We start from the raw sequence: 15,503 nt of genomic DNA, 5'->3' as shown, positions 1-15,503 counted from the left end.
ATATTAGCTTACAAATGTATTATGCCATCTTTGACAAGGCGCAGATGTCATTCTTTTAACAATGTTTTGGTGATCATTCGCAGAGAGGAAATGTGGGGATGAGTGAGAATGCCATTCGCGTTTTGCCTCTCTGTACTTAGTGGATATGAGTGGCTAGTGTTGCACAAGGATAGCTTTTAGTAAATGAATACAATAATAATAGCTTAGTTGAGTTTCGAGTAGCAACAATAAACTTGTCAGATTCTACCACAGGCGATACTGAAATGGAGCTTACCATTAGCTGTGTGCACGTGCGTGCTTGTGAGAGAAAGAGGGGATATCACCCTGGTTAGAAAATGGCGTTTGCTGCAAGAGGTCAGAGGGCAACAGTTTAATCAAGTGATGTAGCACTACTGCAGCGTGCATGTGCGTTGCACCGAGACGAGTGCTGACTCGTCAGTTCTTGTGATAATGATGTTTCCTTGCTCACCGCTGTATCAGCAGCTTGTTGGACCCTCCTTCCCTCTCATCTGTGTTGTCCTACTTCCCCCTTACATTCTACTAGTTGCAAACACACACACACTATCTCACGCACACACATGGACGCACGCATTCGTTCTCGCGTTCGCTTTGGGAGCTTGTACAACCCACCATGCAAGGTCTTGAACTGTTCCCACCCGTTGCCGCTCAGACTTCTAGCAGCCACCTTCGTCTAGCCTTGCAACCCCAGTCCTCCATCCGTACTGTTTGCGCAGCTTTAGGCCCCCAAACCACCACCCATCCACTTTGCTGCAGACCCCGACCCTCGCCAGCAACACACACGCACCATGTCCAACGTGCAGCTGCCAGCACGTTCAGATGCACGTGGCAGCAGGCACTGTCTCTCCATCTTCCCACACACATCTCCTCACACTCTGACACCACTCTATCCTCCCACTTTGCTGTCCTCCCCCGCCGCTACACCTCGTAGCACAGCCCTCGCGCAGTCTCCCCCCGTTGGCCTCCCGCAAGGCCTGGCGTTGTGCCAGCCCGCAGGCCCCCGCACTGTCGCCAGTTAGCATCAGTCAGGTGCCAAGTACCTGTTGGCGCCGGTTTTGTCCAAATCCATAGCAAAGCAGTGAAAACGATCTTGCGAGGCGTTGCCCATGTACGTTTGCACAGCAACGACGATGTCATCAAAACACAACCGCAGCTTAACCCTGGAATTTCAGGCTCACTACAGTAGGTCAACTGGCAGAAGGGTTGACCAGGGAGCGGGGAGGGGAAAGGAGAAGGGGAAGTCAAGACAATTGCTATCATTGCAAAATGCAATGCTCGACACAACAAGGTGGGTGTAGGGTTGGGCAAAAAGTGGCCGCTGTTGAAACTGGTCAGTCACTCGCGCAATCATGATGAAAAAAAAAATCTTGCTTGATGCTTTTATTAAACTGTTATTGCGACAGAATCTTTCTGTAAACAAAAATGTTTTGAAATATCTGGTTTAAAAATGAGATAAATCACATTTCATCCCAATCCTGAGAAAAATTAAATATAATCTCACGGTTATCAACCTGTACATCAAGTTTTCTGGAGAAGATTATAACTCCGTTAATCTCATCGACAGGCAATTCTGAGACCGTCACACCTTAGTACAACTGCGGACTGAAGTGCAAGATGTGCGTCGATGACAAGAGCTGACTCCATAGAGTCACGTGACATCCTATCGCGAGATGTTAGTTTCAAGCTTGTTTTTCGATGCTGAAAGGTGAAATGGAGATGTAGGCAGGAATCTTGTCATCAAATGTAGACAAAATGATTGCATAATGGAATAATTGTGAACACACCATACAAGCTCACGGCTGTAAATGTCAGCAAGTCCTGTGCACAATTTACATCTACATACATCTACTAAACATCTGCAGCAGTGTCCATGCTTACGATCAGCATCTGCAAAGTGTAATCAACCTTCGCAATAAGCTTACTCCATAAAGCGACGATCTGTTGTCGGCCACGACGACTTGGTCCATCACTGATAAGCTCTCTTTAGTCACAATCTGTCTGGCACTGCGAGTAAAGAGGAGTGCCTGTACTCCCCAGTACTACTGTGCTGCGTCTTCAACGGCTGGTGAGGATGATGACGGTGTTCTCCTCGGAGAATGACGCAAGTAGAGTCGTTAGCGCTCCACTCACAAAGTCACGTGGCAGCGCTATCGCCATCCCCCAAAATAGCCACCATGCTCTGTCACTCTGCACCACGGTGACCGTGAGGATGGCTGGTTGAGAGGGCAGAGGGCAGGGGTGAAAAGCTGAAGCGATTGAAAGCTAAATTTCACTGATGATAAATATTTATAGGCGATCTCTCTGCCCGCTTCCTTCTCGGTATTTTCGCCGAGATTTTTCGTTCGTCCGAAGCGAAGATGACTTGGCAATCAGGACAAGGGAAGACCCTGTGCAGCACTGTAGCCAGCAAGCAGCCCGTCACCAGTCATTCTACTGGGCGCTAAGGGTCAGGGGTCAAGTCCAGTAACCCACGTCTTTCATGGCGAATGTTAAAAAAAATAATAATAAACAGCGGATCCTTTAGAGACTGACTCTTTCTTCGACCGCAATCCAAGATCATGAGGGCAACTGTAGAGCTACCCAGTTAAGCCAAGGTCATGAGGGCAACTGTCCCTCGAGGCATATGAGGGGAGCTCAACCGGGTAACTTGAGGACAGGCTTCGGGTAGCAGGAGCCAACCATCACCTCGTCGTGAAAGTCCAGCACCACTTCATCCTCGAAACTCAGACCATTGAGCGAAGTCTGAAAATGAGAAAAGTTGTGGAAAGAAAATTGATTTTAATGTATGTGTTATGGCAACCATTACTGATCTCCTTCCCTCAAAAACAAACCCAACAATATTTCACAACTGAATTTACATGTGAGTCTTACTCAGAATGGCGTTGATAAAAAATATATACCAGAGAGAGTGAGAGAAGGGCTTTACATGTGCGTTGATCTCCTTGCGTCACACACATACATACCGCACGCACACTCATACTGAAACACACACACACCTCACACCGGTCTACACAAGCCTGATAGCTGAATGGCGGAGACAAGAGAAAAAGAAAGGTATGCAGCACACCGTTAAATAATTCATGTAGCTGCAGTGGAGCTGGGCGGGGCGGGGCGCTTTCTACTCCCTTACGAGCATCATTTGCAGGCAAGGACTGGCTAGTGTGGCTGGGAGCCCTGGGGGCACCCTTCCCTCGCGCCCAGCATCCATCACCCTCGGTGTAAGCCGTGTGAGATAACCCTGCGTCACCAGCCGCCAGCCTGACTCACCTCAATCAGCACGCATCTGACGTCAAGCTCCTCTGCCGGCGGCGAGGCTGATGGTGACGGCGACGGCGTCTGAGAAGGGAGTGCTGAGTTCTCGTTGTCATGGTGACTGAGCCAAAGCTTCATCATCGCGTCGTGCAGGGTGTCTTGTTCCACCTGCATCCAAGCCGCACATGAGCACTGTCACGTGATTATTTCATCAAAACAATTTATAAATAAGTAAATAAACAAACAAATATATATATCTGATGGCGGTGTACATGCATCGCACCGCATTCCAACATTTAAATCCCACGCAACGCATTTTTGCGAATCCGCTAAACTATCAATCAGTGTTAAGACCGCATTGTGGTGCCGAGAGTTGATCAAGGGCGATGATGACGTAGTAGACAGCTAATTAATGAAACTAATTTAAAATTAACAGTTCATAAGTATCTGATGACGGTGTAGTAATGTTGATGTGGAAAGCTGATAAAGTAGTAAGGAGCTAATAAAAAGTCATCAAGTATTTCACTCGATCTGTACTCATCTATACCAGCTGTACTCTCTACTGCAGCTCGCGCTCAATGTCTGCCTCACGTGCTGTGAAGTCATTAGTGCGCCTGTCTACTGAACTGACTAATCAAGCTGTACTTACATTATATATGAAGCTACATCTATCGATTTATCAGCAATATGCTGTGCAGTATAAACCTCGTGACTACACCTGGCACGGACACCAACATGTACTGAAAATCAATTTGGCTAAAATCACAGAGCTACATTCACAGACATGGAGCAAGTAAGACTCTGTGCTCGCTTTCTCCTCTCTCCCCACCTTAAGCCAGCACAAACGCAGCCACAACAATGAAAATATAAAAATAGAACTTGATGGCTGCTCCAAACCTGCCCCGAGTCACCTGGCTACAGACACTTCGTCAAAGTTTGCAGGGCTTGTCCTAGCTAAGGACATAAGTAAAGGTACAGCTTTGATAGTCAGAGATACAGTCAAGCCTATAGTGCTGCAGTCTAGCTACATTCTCGATTGTTTAGCTAAAATACATGCGCTGTCCTACTACAGACATGCGCAGACAGTGTTGTGTCCTAGCTACAGACATGGGCTCCCTTAGCTAAAGATATGCGCAAACCCTAAAGACCTCTAAAGACACACAACAACAACAACAACAACAACAACATAACATGCGCCGTTAGCTACTATCAGAAGACCCTCTACAGAAAAAAACAACAACAAAACTTAAATTTCAAATAAAAGGGAGGGGCCGGAGTAAAAACCCTCATCAGCAAATAAATAAATTTTTTTTTAAATCAATCAAACATTACAAAATCAAATCAAACACAAATGACAGAGAAGAGAAGGCGCCACCTTGAGCAGTCGGATGCCGTGTTCCCAGCAGAAGGCGGTGATCAGTGTGTGGTGGATGTGCAGGGCGTGGTCGTTGACATCGCGGACCGTTGGTAGAATGCAGACCAGCACGCGCTCCGGCCGCCTGCAACAGCAAGTCTCTGTCCTTGACATTCACCCCACCCTTTGGCTCTTCCTAACTGAACAAACATGGAGAAAATATAACGTTCGTGTAAAACCTTGCCATACTTGGCCAAACCTTTTCCGTGTGTCCTTTTCAAAAAAGCTTCAAAAGCAGGGATCTGTGTGTGGCTTACCTTCGGCAAACGCTGCTTACAATCTTCTTCAAACTTTGTCACCTCTAACCCTCCTCCATGACCAGTCGTGTGATTGCTTAGACTTAATATTTCCCTCTGTGAGACAGACGACCGAAAATATTCTCCTGTGTGAGACAGACGAGCGAAAATATTCCCCTGTGTGAGACAGACGACCGAAAACATTCCCCTGTGAGACAGACGACCGAAAATATTCCCCTGTGTGAGACGACCGACTTCTGTAGAACTAACAACCTCTGTAGGAATTGAAAGCTGCAATGCAAACACTGACTTCTACAGAACTACATTCATGCAAATACTGATTAACGGATCTCTGTAGGACTGACAACTAACGTCTGTAGGATTAAAAACTGTCGAGTGAGCATTAATACTCGGCATCACTTCATACTTGACAGATGTACAAACAAATACTAACCTGTACAGACTAACTACAAATCTCTATCAAACTACACTTTGTAATTATTCACCTCATTACTGTGGGATTAATTAACACGTGACCTGCTGTAAGATAAATGTTGACCTGTGGATGAAAAAGTAAAGACTGACCTCTGTAGGACCCTCGCGCTGTGCCAGATACCGGTGGTCATGCGTCCCTGCTCCATCGCCTGCCGCAAGCACTTGGCCAGGGCCACGCCCACTCCACGTGCCACGCGGTCCCTGCGTAACCCAGATGATGGAGGATTGAGGACAAACAAGGCGTGATGCTACAACCTAGGGGTCAGCATTAGGCTTTAGAAGTGATCACGAAAATACAAAGAGCTAAATATAGACAGTAACCCAGGCAAGCAGACGGCCACAAACACGCAACGACTGATGCAAGCATGGCGCCCAGGGATGTCACGTGGCTCCGAGTCGAAAAGTTCAGCAAACGAGAGTTGAGTGCCGTGTAAACAAATGTCTAACGCTTCAAAACGAAAGAAGCAGACGGTACAGTTCAAAGGTGGTCGCTGGGAACTGCCATCCTACCAACTGGTCACTTCTTTGACAGGCAATTAGTCGTGACATTAACGAGTGTTTATGCGTTCTTTTGGCTTTGTGCAAGCATGCGTGTCCCTAGGCGTGAGAGGGAGAGAAAAAAAATTGAGTATGGAAGATGAAAAGAAAGAAATCTTAATTTTGTGAAGCATTTAACCACCATCCCTCTCCATGTCCCTAAATGGAGAAAAAGCGTGAGCTACTTTTGAGTGTGGGCGTGCGTGTGTGAGTGAATGTTGTTAACAGCAAACACACCAGCGACTGTCTACAGCAGCAAGGGAGGCGACCTGGCGCTGTCCGCTCCCACGTGCAGACAACCGCATCGTGCGCCATGGTGGTCGCCCTGACCCGGCTAATGATCGCTCGCCCTACAGCTGCGCCAGGCCCCCGGCGATAAGCCCCCGGCAGCAGGCTGTGTCCAGGAGCAGGGCGGACAGACGGCAGCAGCATGCTGACAAACCCTGGGCTCAGCTGGAACCCGCTGGGGCCGCACGCGCGTCCTGTCCAGCGGCGTAGGAGGATGCTCGGCTTGCGGGGGAGAAGGAACGAGCTCCACAGTCTCCCCCTCAGTATTTTTTGAGGTCCCCCCTGGTTCCTACTCACTGCTGTCATCTTCTCTCGCCTCCCATCTCCCCTACCCCCAACAGCACGCGGCGCTCGAGCGTTTTGCTGCCGAGTTGCCTCATGCTACTTGCTTGTCTCCCTTGCATGCTGTACGTCGGCCACTTCGGCCCACGCCGCCGCGCGCCACGTGCTGGCGTCCGACTGCCGCTGACGATCATTGCAGCTGCCGCCCGGGCACGTGGTTGCTGGCTGCGCGAGGCACTCGCACAACGTGCACAGCCAGGGGAGAGAACCGGGGAGGAGACGACGCCTAACGTGCACGCGCTGTTTATGGCCGCCAACACGCGCCTTTGTTACGCGCATGCGCCGTAAACCGACTGCACTCTCGCCACTTGCACTCTAACTCAAGTCTGTAAACGGGATTACAGCCGCTCCATCCAGCTCCACGTCAACCCTCCATCACCAAGCTTCTGACAAAGTTCAACGTGAGGCTCAACAACATGCAGCAGAGGGTCGCGATAAGGCGCAGCATGCGCAGCTGCAGAAATAGTCCCTGGAGGAGGTGGTTGTGTGGATGCATGCAGGGTGGGGGGATAATAAATGGACAGGGGTGGGTGTCGGGTGCTGCTGTGTGACATTTCCTGTGCGACCTGCGCCGGCAGGACAGGACAGGGCATCAGCTGGGTGTCCAGTAGGGTCAGTCCGTGTCGCGTGCTGATGGCGATCCATCCGACTGGGATTAGAAAGTAATTAGACGAGATGTCAGGATCACCAAGCTGCGGGGGCTTTGTTTTCCCACAAATGCAGCTCTCCACAGCTGGTGGGTTCAACTGAAACCTAGCCAAAACTTTTGTCCAGGCTACTGCCCAAGGCCATGCTGCACACCCGTTGGTGTCTCCTGTCACACACCACGCAGGTCATCGTCTTGTGGGTAAACCGCCGCTTTGCACGAGGCAATGTTTAGCGACAGGAAATACATGTAAAACTGCTCTAAGCCATGATGACTGGAGATGGGAACCACGAACACTTTAATGTAGGGGACATGAAAAATAAACACTTAAAATGTACGAGGACATGAGATGAGGGCTTTAATGTGAATGAGACGTGAGAGGGGGAGGGTGCATTTCAGTGCATGTTGACAGAGTGTCGGTACTCATACAAGTCAATACAGACCCTGACCTGCTACCAACAATATGAACGGCCTTCATCCCACTCGTTACATCTATCATTCCACAGCTGTCCTCACAAAGCCAAATGAAGAACTGCGATTACCGACGAAACAACAACTTGACATGTGGTGGGGTTATCTCCCCCCTGACAGGAATAACAGGATGACAAAGCGAGTTGACATAATGTCTATTTGCCCCAGGCATGTCTCCGTTTGCATACACAAACAAGCCCTACAAAATTCATTTGTTAAACATTTTTATTTTTTTTTTTTTTTTTTCGTCCTTTGTCTCTTTCTTACACACAATAATAATGGTTCATTCTTTCGGTTCTCACCTTTGCGAAGGTCAGCGCGTGACGCGCGTGGCTACAGGACACCGAGAAGATAATTTGCTTTCTAGATATAAAATGCATTCTATACTTATAGAAATCATTCTATAGCTACACTATTCATTCACAAATGAACGTATGACATTGTTTCGAGGGCACTGGTTGATCTTTGACCTTCTTGCCCCATATGCAAATGAGCCAGCCTCGTTCCGTGTACATTTCAACTCTGTATTTACAGAATTAATTCTATAAGTATACAATTGAAATGTATAGGTAGAATGCATTCTATAGCTACAGAATAGATATATATAAGGAATTGTATAGCAGCTTCTGAATTTAATATAAAGGAAAACTTAGGTTTTTACCGAGTGTCTATCTACCAATGTAACGAATTCTGTACTTACATGTGCATGCGTGCCTTGCTGTGTTGGACTGCATGCATTCTGTAAGTATAGAATGAAATGTATAGGTACAGAATGCATTATGTACATATAGAATGAATTGTGTAAATATAAAATGCATTTTATAGCTAGGGAGAGAGAAAATGAGAGAAAGCCCCCGTGGCGCGAGCTAATGATGTCAGATGAGAGATGAGACACGAGGTCCAAGCAATGCGAGAAACTGTGCAAGGGCCGGACAAAAGATGTAGATGTCTTCACTTGTAATCACCTACTGGAGGTGGGGAGCAGATTAGGGCGATTGTATTCACCTGTACTTTTAAATGTGGCCTGACCTATTTCCACACTGACCTAGTTTCTCCAGTAACCCGCTCTTTAACCTATATTTACACTTACAGCAATATCTTTTCTCCTCTACACACACACAAGCCGTGTTGTTCAGACAGTATCCGTGTGTGTGCGTGTGAAGGTGTGTGTTTGCCTGCTCAGTATGCAACAAAGTGTCAGAAGCGAAGGGAGGGAAGATGATGAAAGGCGCTTTAATGCATGTTGTCGAGCACGACCCGACATGTTTGCCCGCTTTCTTACAAACTAAAAAAAAAAAAAAGAACTGCTAACAGGAATCATACGATCACTCCTTCGAAAACCCTAAGCGTCCCCCACCAAAGATCCGGGTATTTATTTTTTTAATCAGAACATGTGACAAAAGTTAACTGCTTAAGACAATCCTGACATCCCAGCGAGAGTGGACGACAGTCGGGTATGAGTGAACGGTAACGAGGGGCTTAAACATTGAGGCGACCAATGATCGACTCCCATGGTTCAGCTTCTCGTGCCATACCCCGAAGCATGCGCCACCTCTGAACAGTTGTTGCCCAGTTAATTCTGCACCACGTGAGTTTGCTACCCAGGAAATAATCTCCCTTTGTCACTATCCCTTGCACTACTTGCGAGGTTCAAACGTGCAAACACACGCGCTTGCAAGCATGCTCACACAGGTGAAGAAGTCAGTTTAATGTGACATTGAAATACCTTGACAGGTGTGCAAGTGCACGTAGCACAAGACGAGCTACTGCGAGTGTAGGTGCGACTTGCAGCGAGTGCAACGCGAGGTCAGGAATTTGAACCCGATGGTCAGGCTAGTCAGGCGGGTACAGCCAGCTCCGCGAAGCACACTTCATTTGACGGTTTCATTACCCAGTGCTCACGACGTGCTAATGAATATTGTATCACACACCTACATGTAGCCATTTTCAACCACACCCCCATCTGCACCCGCTGAAAGCATGCAAACCTGCCAACTACGTTTATAAACAGGTTTACCAATCAACACCCTTATTGATTGACACCCGTTCATGGGGTGAGCAGACGACTTTAAATGCCATACGTGGCAACGATATCGAGTCCCCCTCCCCTTACCTCCCACCACCAGCAGAGTTGTCGGCCCACAAGTCGAGCTGATCCGTTGGTGCACGCACACACACTGACCCGCGCATTTGAATTATTCGCCCGGTGTAAGACATACCACCTGCATTAATCTGGGGGTTGAGTGGGGTGGGGTAGGGGTGGGTGAGGAGTAGGGTTGCCGGAGGCGCGGAAGAGAAAGATCTGATTTCAGTTTATGACAACGCTCGTTTTACGTCCTGTTGCGATGCAAGCTGTCACATGTCGGTTACCCCCGAGGTGCTGTCGGAGCAGACAGGTGAATTCTCGCGCAGAAAGTCTCGTGCACACGTTGTCCCCCACGCGCCAACTGTTGTTGCAGTCAAAAGGGTAATTGCCGGCCCAGCTAGGGCTGCCAGCTGTTTCCGAGCGCTAGCACCACAGGACAACACCCACACACGTGACCGCTTTCCTCCCGCACAATGCACTTGTGCATACACAGACCGCAGTCCGTGTCCTCCTCTCCTTTGATGATGTCCGGGGTCAGCAGGTGGAAAAGGTTGTATAAAGTGGCAATGACAACCTTTAGAATCTTGCTTGTTTTCTCAAGGTTCGAACCCCCTTTCTCGCCTTGCGCATTCGATTGTAACAGCTCGACAACGGTACACGTGGCGACCGTGCGTCACAAACAGGGCGACGTGACGCAGGGACAACGCGAGTGACCTTTGCCTGTCACGTGCCAGTCGAGGCCGCTGACCGCGCCTCGTACAAATATAATCTGAGTATGAAATCTGTGGTGCCACGCAGTTACAGGTCCCTGCGCCATCTTGCACGCAGTTTTCTCAAGAAGCGGACGGCACAATCGTCTAGCGAGGGTCGACGCCTTCCCGAACTCTGACCTCTGACCGACGAAGGAAAAAACCACTAGCCTGGCTCTGGCCCGCAACTGCGCATGTTCTCACCACCACAAAGTGCAGCCTGACTGGAAATTTCTGCTTCGCAAGCAGCTGCCGAGGCTGCATGTTTTTGAGGACGATCTTTGTCTCGATCTTTCTCTCTCTCTGTACTACGCAGATTGAGATTGATGTGTGCACCTCACTCCTGCGCATAACTGGTGGGTGTCTCCCCCTCCCTCTCTCCTCGCACACAAACTGTTTTTGCTGTTCCCAGCTCCACAGTTCACACTCATATCGTGTCTTGTACCAGTGAGCCGCCCACATGTCGCCGAGGACCTAAGCTGCCGCCCGTTGGTTTCCTATCTGTGGCAGGAAGAGAGAGCCTGCTGTTGTCTGTCCCTCGCCGTGTGAAGCAGCTGTTTGTAACGGCAGGTCACGGCGAGTTTGCTATTGATAACAGCATTTCTACATTACGGAAACCTGTCAGATCAACCCGTTTATCTGGAAAGTGATACATTTTATTTGTCTGTGCACAAATGTTGAGTTCATCATTTTGTGTTCGTTCATTTACTCCAGCTGTCATGTCTTCAGCCATTACTAAGTCCGGAAAAACATTTACTTTATATATCGCGCGATAATGAGAAAATGGTTGAATGAATACAGAGCAGGAACTACAATCCCATAGCATACAAACCAGATATCAATAAAATGTTGTTCATTTGTAGACAACAAAATTACAATATCAGTCAGAAATATAAAGAGTATTTTACAAACATGAAGCTTCCGTTGTTCCACATCCCACGCCATCTTCTGCGTGCGAAGATCATGTGACTAGAAAAATAATTCCACAAAGTCTTTGACTACCGAAACCAACTTTATCGAGAACATAGGATACAAGTGCTAGCACCTGAGTCCGCAATAATTAAGTAAAATGCAAGTCCCAAGGGAAGGTTAGCAAGGATGGTGGGGGCGATAACAAGAACCCGGATGTTAACTCGAGCTTTGTCGGTCCTAATGTCTTGAAGCTCTATTCTAGAGAAAGCAAGCCTTCATTGTGTTACTTTTTTTCGTGTTTGTCAACAACCACAGTGATGCTGCGTTAAACAACAAGACACCGGATATGAGTGCTCGCGCTGAGAGCATGGTGGGCGTTCGACCACAACTCACAGGTGACAATACACAGTTCTGCAACACAAACGCATCCTGCCATCACTTCATTACAGGCTGACGGACCTTTCTTTGTCCTCCATGTCCTGCTAGAAACCCCCTGCAAGACAAAAAGCTTGGCGCAAGCTGTGGCTGGTGTAGGCAGACCCTCGGTGCACGAGGGTGAGATGGGCGCGTGCGTGGCGGAGGCGTGTGTACTCGCACATTGGAGCTGTTCACCTTGTGTCGCGGGGCTGTAGGCGGCCAGCTTCCAAGCCACAAGCGCTGCAACCTACATACAGGTTGTACCGGCTCTGAACACCTACTGTAGTAAACAAGAACTGTTCCTGCTGCTGCAACCCACGTTCTCACGAGGAGTTCAGAGCAAGTTTGTGGGTGTGGATTTTTCCAACGCACTTTTTTTTGTCACACAACGCACCATAGAAACTTTAACAATTCCCAGTATGTAATAAAACATCTAAGCCATACATTAAACAATGCACTGTGGTAGAAGTGGCATATTTTATATGGATGAACTGTATGCAAAGACTTTGCAATAATAACTGTGTGACTGATGCAATCGTTTTATGTCAGGATCACTCTCTCTTCCCCACTTGAATAGTATGACAAAAAATACATAAACTTTACAACTACTTTAGGGATGATGCATAAACAATTAAGTCGGGATGCTATTTTTAGAGCATATAAGCTGTTGAAAACTTTGATGTTCCTCGACCAAGACCCACACACGTGCATGACCTATGCTGCACACTGCTACACCGCACTCGGCCACCTCGACATTGCTGGCGCTCATCTGATGTAGCGACACTGTAACTGCTGCTACATCGATCCACGTTAGCCTCCTAGTCCACAGTTCAGTGCATTCTCCATTCTTTGTTCGCCTTTTATGACCGACAAAGGGCCACGCGCCGACTTGCGCGACAACAGAAGTACAGCCGAGACCACAGAGCTACAGCAGCGACGGGACAAAGGAAGCATGGCCTCGCTCCACTCGTGTCGGACGAGAGCCGCAGACGCGAACGATATCGGGATGGATGCATGGGGGAGGGCGAAAGAAACAGGGAAAAACACTCACTGTCGATCCGCTGGGGCTGCAGCGCTGCAGTCGTAGTCGCTGAAAGTCATGGCAGTGTCCGCTCGGGTGGCCCCTTACAATTCTCCTCCAAATGCAAGGCGTCTGCTACTGCACGGCGACTGTGAGAGTGTCGTCTGCTCGCTGAGAGTGGCCACCTGTCGGCAAGGGGCAGGCTATCCCATCTGCTGGGCCCGGCGCACTCCAAGGTTGCCCGCCTTGACAACACCGGGTCACGGCTATTTTTAGGCCTGGGCTCTCCACGCCGTCTCCCTCTCGCCCTGCGCTCTCATTGGTCCGTTCCGGTGGCCGGGTCACGTGCATGTGCTTAGCAGGACCCCGAGAGCTGAGCGCTGCCCGTTACTTGGAACAGTTCTTTGTTTCATCTTCCAACGTGTCGACTTCCCTTTCTTTAATAAATATTAAATGAAATGGAAGTGAGGAGGTGTGGTCTGCCGAAACACAACAACGAGTGTCCTGCATTCACGATTAAGTCTAACACCTCGTCAAAAGGAGAATGCGCAGTGCACCCTCGTGAGGAAATGTGTTATGATAATAAAACTGATGTTGATGTCTGACATGCTGAGAGCATTGTAGGACATGAAACTGATAACTCTTATCATCGCTCGGTAAATATTTTTTGAAGTTGCAGGCCCTACGCCATTGTGTGGATATATATATAGGTTTACAGTCATCAGAGCCCTCCTTCATCTGTAGACTGTCAAAAATAAAAAAGTTTCAGAGAAACATAAGACAGAAAAGCCAAGACATGTAAGACGGGTAGCAAGTAATTTTAGTGTACCCGTATGTCACCCTGAGGAAGAACTAAATCATAACAATAAGGGCATATCACATCATTACATCATTGTCTGGACATTTGAGTGAGGACGTTATCTATTATCTGTCACGAGGCGAGGCACGTGGGGGATGGATGATGGAAACTCATTTCCAAGCTTTTCTTTGCCAACATCTTCACTGCGACACGCGAAAAGCCCGACATTGCAACGAGGTCTCTCCATTATTCCCTCGACGAACATGTACCCAGCTCTCTCCTTGTGTGTGTGTGTGAGTGCACGTGAGTTCTCATTACAGACTACAACTCACACAAACCAGAGCACAGCCGAAATTAAAATCTTCAGAACTAAAGGGCATGTATTCTTTTCGAAGTTAGTATTCTTAAACGAAATGATCCTCGTCATTTTCTAAAACACGTTTATCTGGGTCTTTAACTCTGTTAAGAAAAGTTCGGTAACACACGCTGGAAAGTGTTCTCTCTAATCGGAAATGATATAATTAAAAGTGCATCGCGGTGAGCGAGAAAAGAACGCGCCAGCTGTGGATCGATCCCACATCCTCCGAGCAGCGCCAGATGTACAGACCCTCGCTGGGAGAGAAAAAACAAGGGTTTGTGAGAAGATATGGGGGGAGATGGGGGACAGGTGAGAGGGCGAGGCTGGAGAGAGAGAGAGAGGGAGAGTGGACAGTTTACAGGAGATGGAGACTGAGGGGATGCACACTGTTCTTGATGTTGCAATGACAGACAGAGAAAACATACAGAAAAAAAAATACCTCTCAGATTTATAGATAACAGAAACAACTGTCTGCATTTGAAGTGGAATCAACAAGCAAAGTCAATATTTGTATTCGTGTGATTAGTACAGTGAGGCGGAAATATTTAACAAAAAACCGAAAGCACCCCCTTACATGCTCATAATACAATAATAGCAGTGCAAAATTATCAGTGGATTACTACTTCATTTCTGGTCAACGGAAAGTTGTGGTGGATGGAAAGTATAGGTTGCTTGGACAGTTCATGTACGGGTCAGCATCGTCTATTCATCATTGTATTTATGTTTGCTTCGTATCTTGACAAAGTTTGCTTGTCTAGACTTTGCCTGTCGACACCCGTTGTTGTGGAGCAGATACAGTGAATGTCTTGTTTATACTGTAGAGAACATAGTGCCAATACTTACAGCTGTCAGGGCTTCGGGCAATGGCTGGAGGTTTGTTTGTCCCCCCTTGAAGTGTGTATTGTGTACCACGTGATACGCATCGTGCTCGATAGCTATAGACTTTGACTTTTTTTGAGAGAGAGAGAGAAATTGGGGGGGGGGATGGTGGTGGGGAGAGACAGAGGGCACAGAGAGGTGTGAACTCGTGACCTCAGTCTCCGATCGAAGGTAAGGTAAGGAAGGTTATCTTCGTCGCTGACCTTTGGCTGCTGACCGGACGAGGGCGAGTTGTGCCACAAGGTCGTGATGGTCTTCATTCGCTTGCATGTACTTGTGTCAGCAAACAACAGCCTAGTTATCGGGACACAGGTGGTCGGGAAGGCAGCTGCAGTCGTTCGCTAAACATCAGCCGAGATGCAGCAACGCCGTCCAATAACGAAAAGAAACCAAAAAAACTGTAAGGTGCGAATATGTACCAAGTGGAAAATACTAATACTCATGTCTATATATATATATGTGTGTGTGTGGTTACACGCTTTCTTTTGTATTTCAAGCCGACAGGTAGCCCACAGCACACAGAAAACAGTACATACGAAGACAAAAAAAAGGGAGAAAGGCAGAGAAGGAAAGAGAGATGCAG

The 15,503-nt window shown here is 48.0% G+C and overlaps 1 protein-coding gene across 2 annotated transcripts; it reads right to left on the bottom strand.

Annotated features, from left to right (window-relative positions):
• Positions 1 to 1,383: 1,383 nt before the first annotated feature.
• Positions 1,384 to 13,147, bottom strand: LOC112573804 (growth arrest and DNA damage-inducible protein GADD45 alpha-like). Of its 2 annotated transcripts, XM_025254409.1 has the most exons (6): positions 12,915 to 13,147; positions 8,400 to 8,438; positions 5,506 to 5,616; positions 4,646 to 4,769; positions 3,286 to 3,438; positions 1,384 to 2,760 (listed from the first exon to the last, which is right to left on the bottom strand). In XM_025254409.1, the coding sequence occupies exons 1-6, from the start codon at positions 12,962 to 12,964 to the stop codon at positions 2,653 to 2,655; spliced, it is 585 nt and encodes a 194-aa protein (XP_025110194.1). In that variant the 5' UTR covers positions 12,965 to 13,147; the 3' UTR covers positions 1,384 to 2,652. The 2 variants fall into 2 exon arrangements, with proteins under 2 accessions (XP_025110194.1, XP_025110195.1); XM_025254410.1 differs by lacking the exon at positions 8,400 to 8,438 and having other exon boundaries at positions 12,915 to 13,145.
• Positions 13,148 to 15,503: the final 2,356 nt, after the last annotated feature.

The sequence above is a fragment of the Pomacea canaliculata genome, linkage group LG10, assembly GCF_003073045.1.
Source record: "Pomacea canaliculata isolate SZHN2017 linkage group LG10, ASM307304v1, whole genome shotgun sequence".
Taxonomy (NCBI): domain Eukaryota; kingdom Metazoa; phylum Mollusca; class Gastropoda; order Architaenioglossa; family Ampullariidae; genus Pomacea; species Pomacea canaliculata.
The sequence above is the reverse complement of the archived record's forward strand: the minus strand, read 5'-3'. Positions and strand labels throughout refer to the sequence as shown.

What these genes read in the sequence shown, in the direction of transcription:
- LOC112573804 (XM_025254409.1), bottom strand. Translation starts at nt 12,964, where the DNA reads ATGACTTTCAGCGACTACGACTGCAGCGCTGCAGCCCCAGCGGATCGA. An exon ending in GCAGCCCCAGCGGATCGACA is followed by an intron (nt 8,439 to 12,914) that starts GTGAGTGTTTTT and finishes CTATACTTACAG; the next exon opens with AATGCATGCAGTCCAACACA. An exon ending in TCAGATGCGTGCTGATTGAG is followed by an intron (nt 2,761 to 3,285) that starts GTGAGTCAGGCT and finishes TCTCATTTTCAG; the next exon opens with ACTTCGCTCAATGGTCTGAG.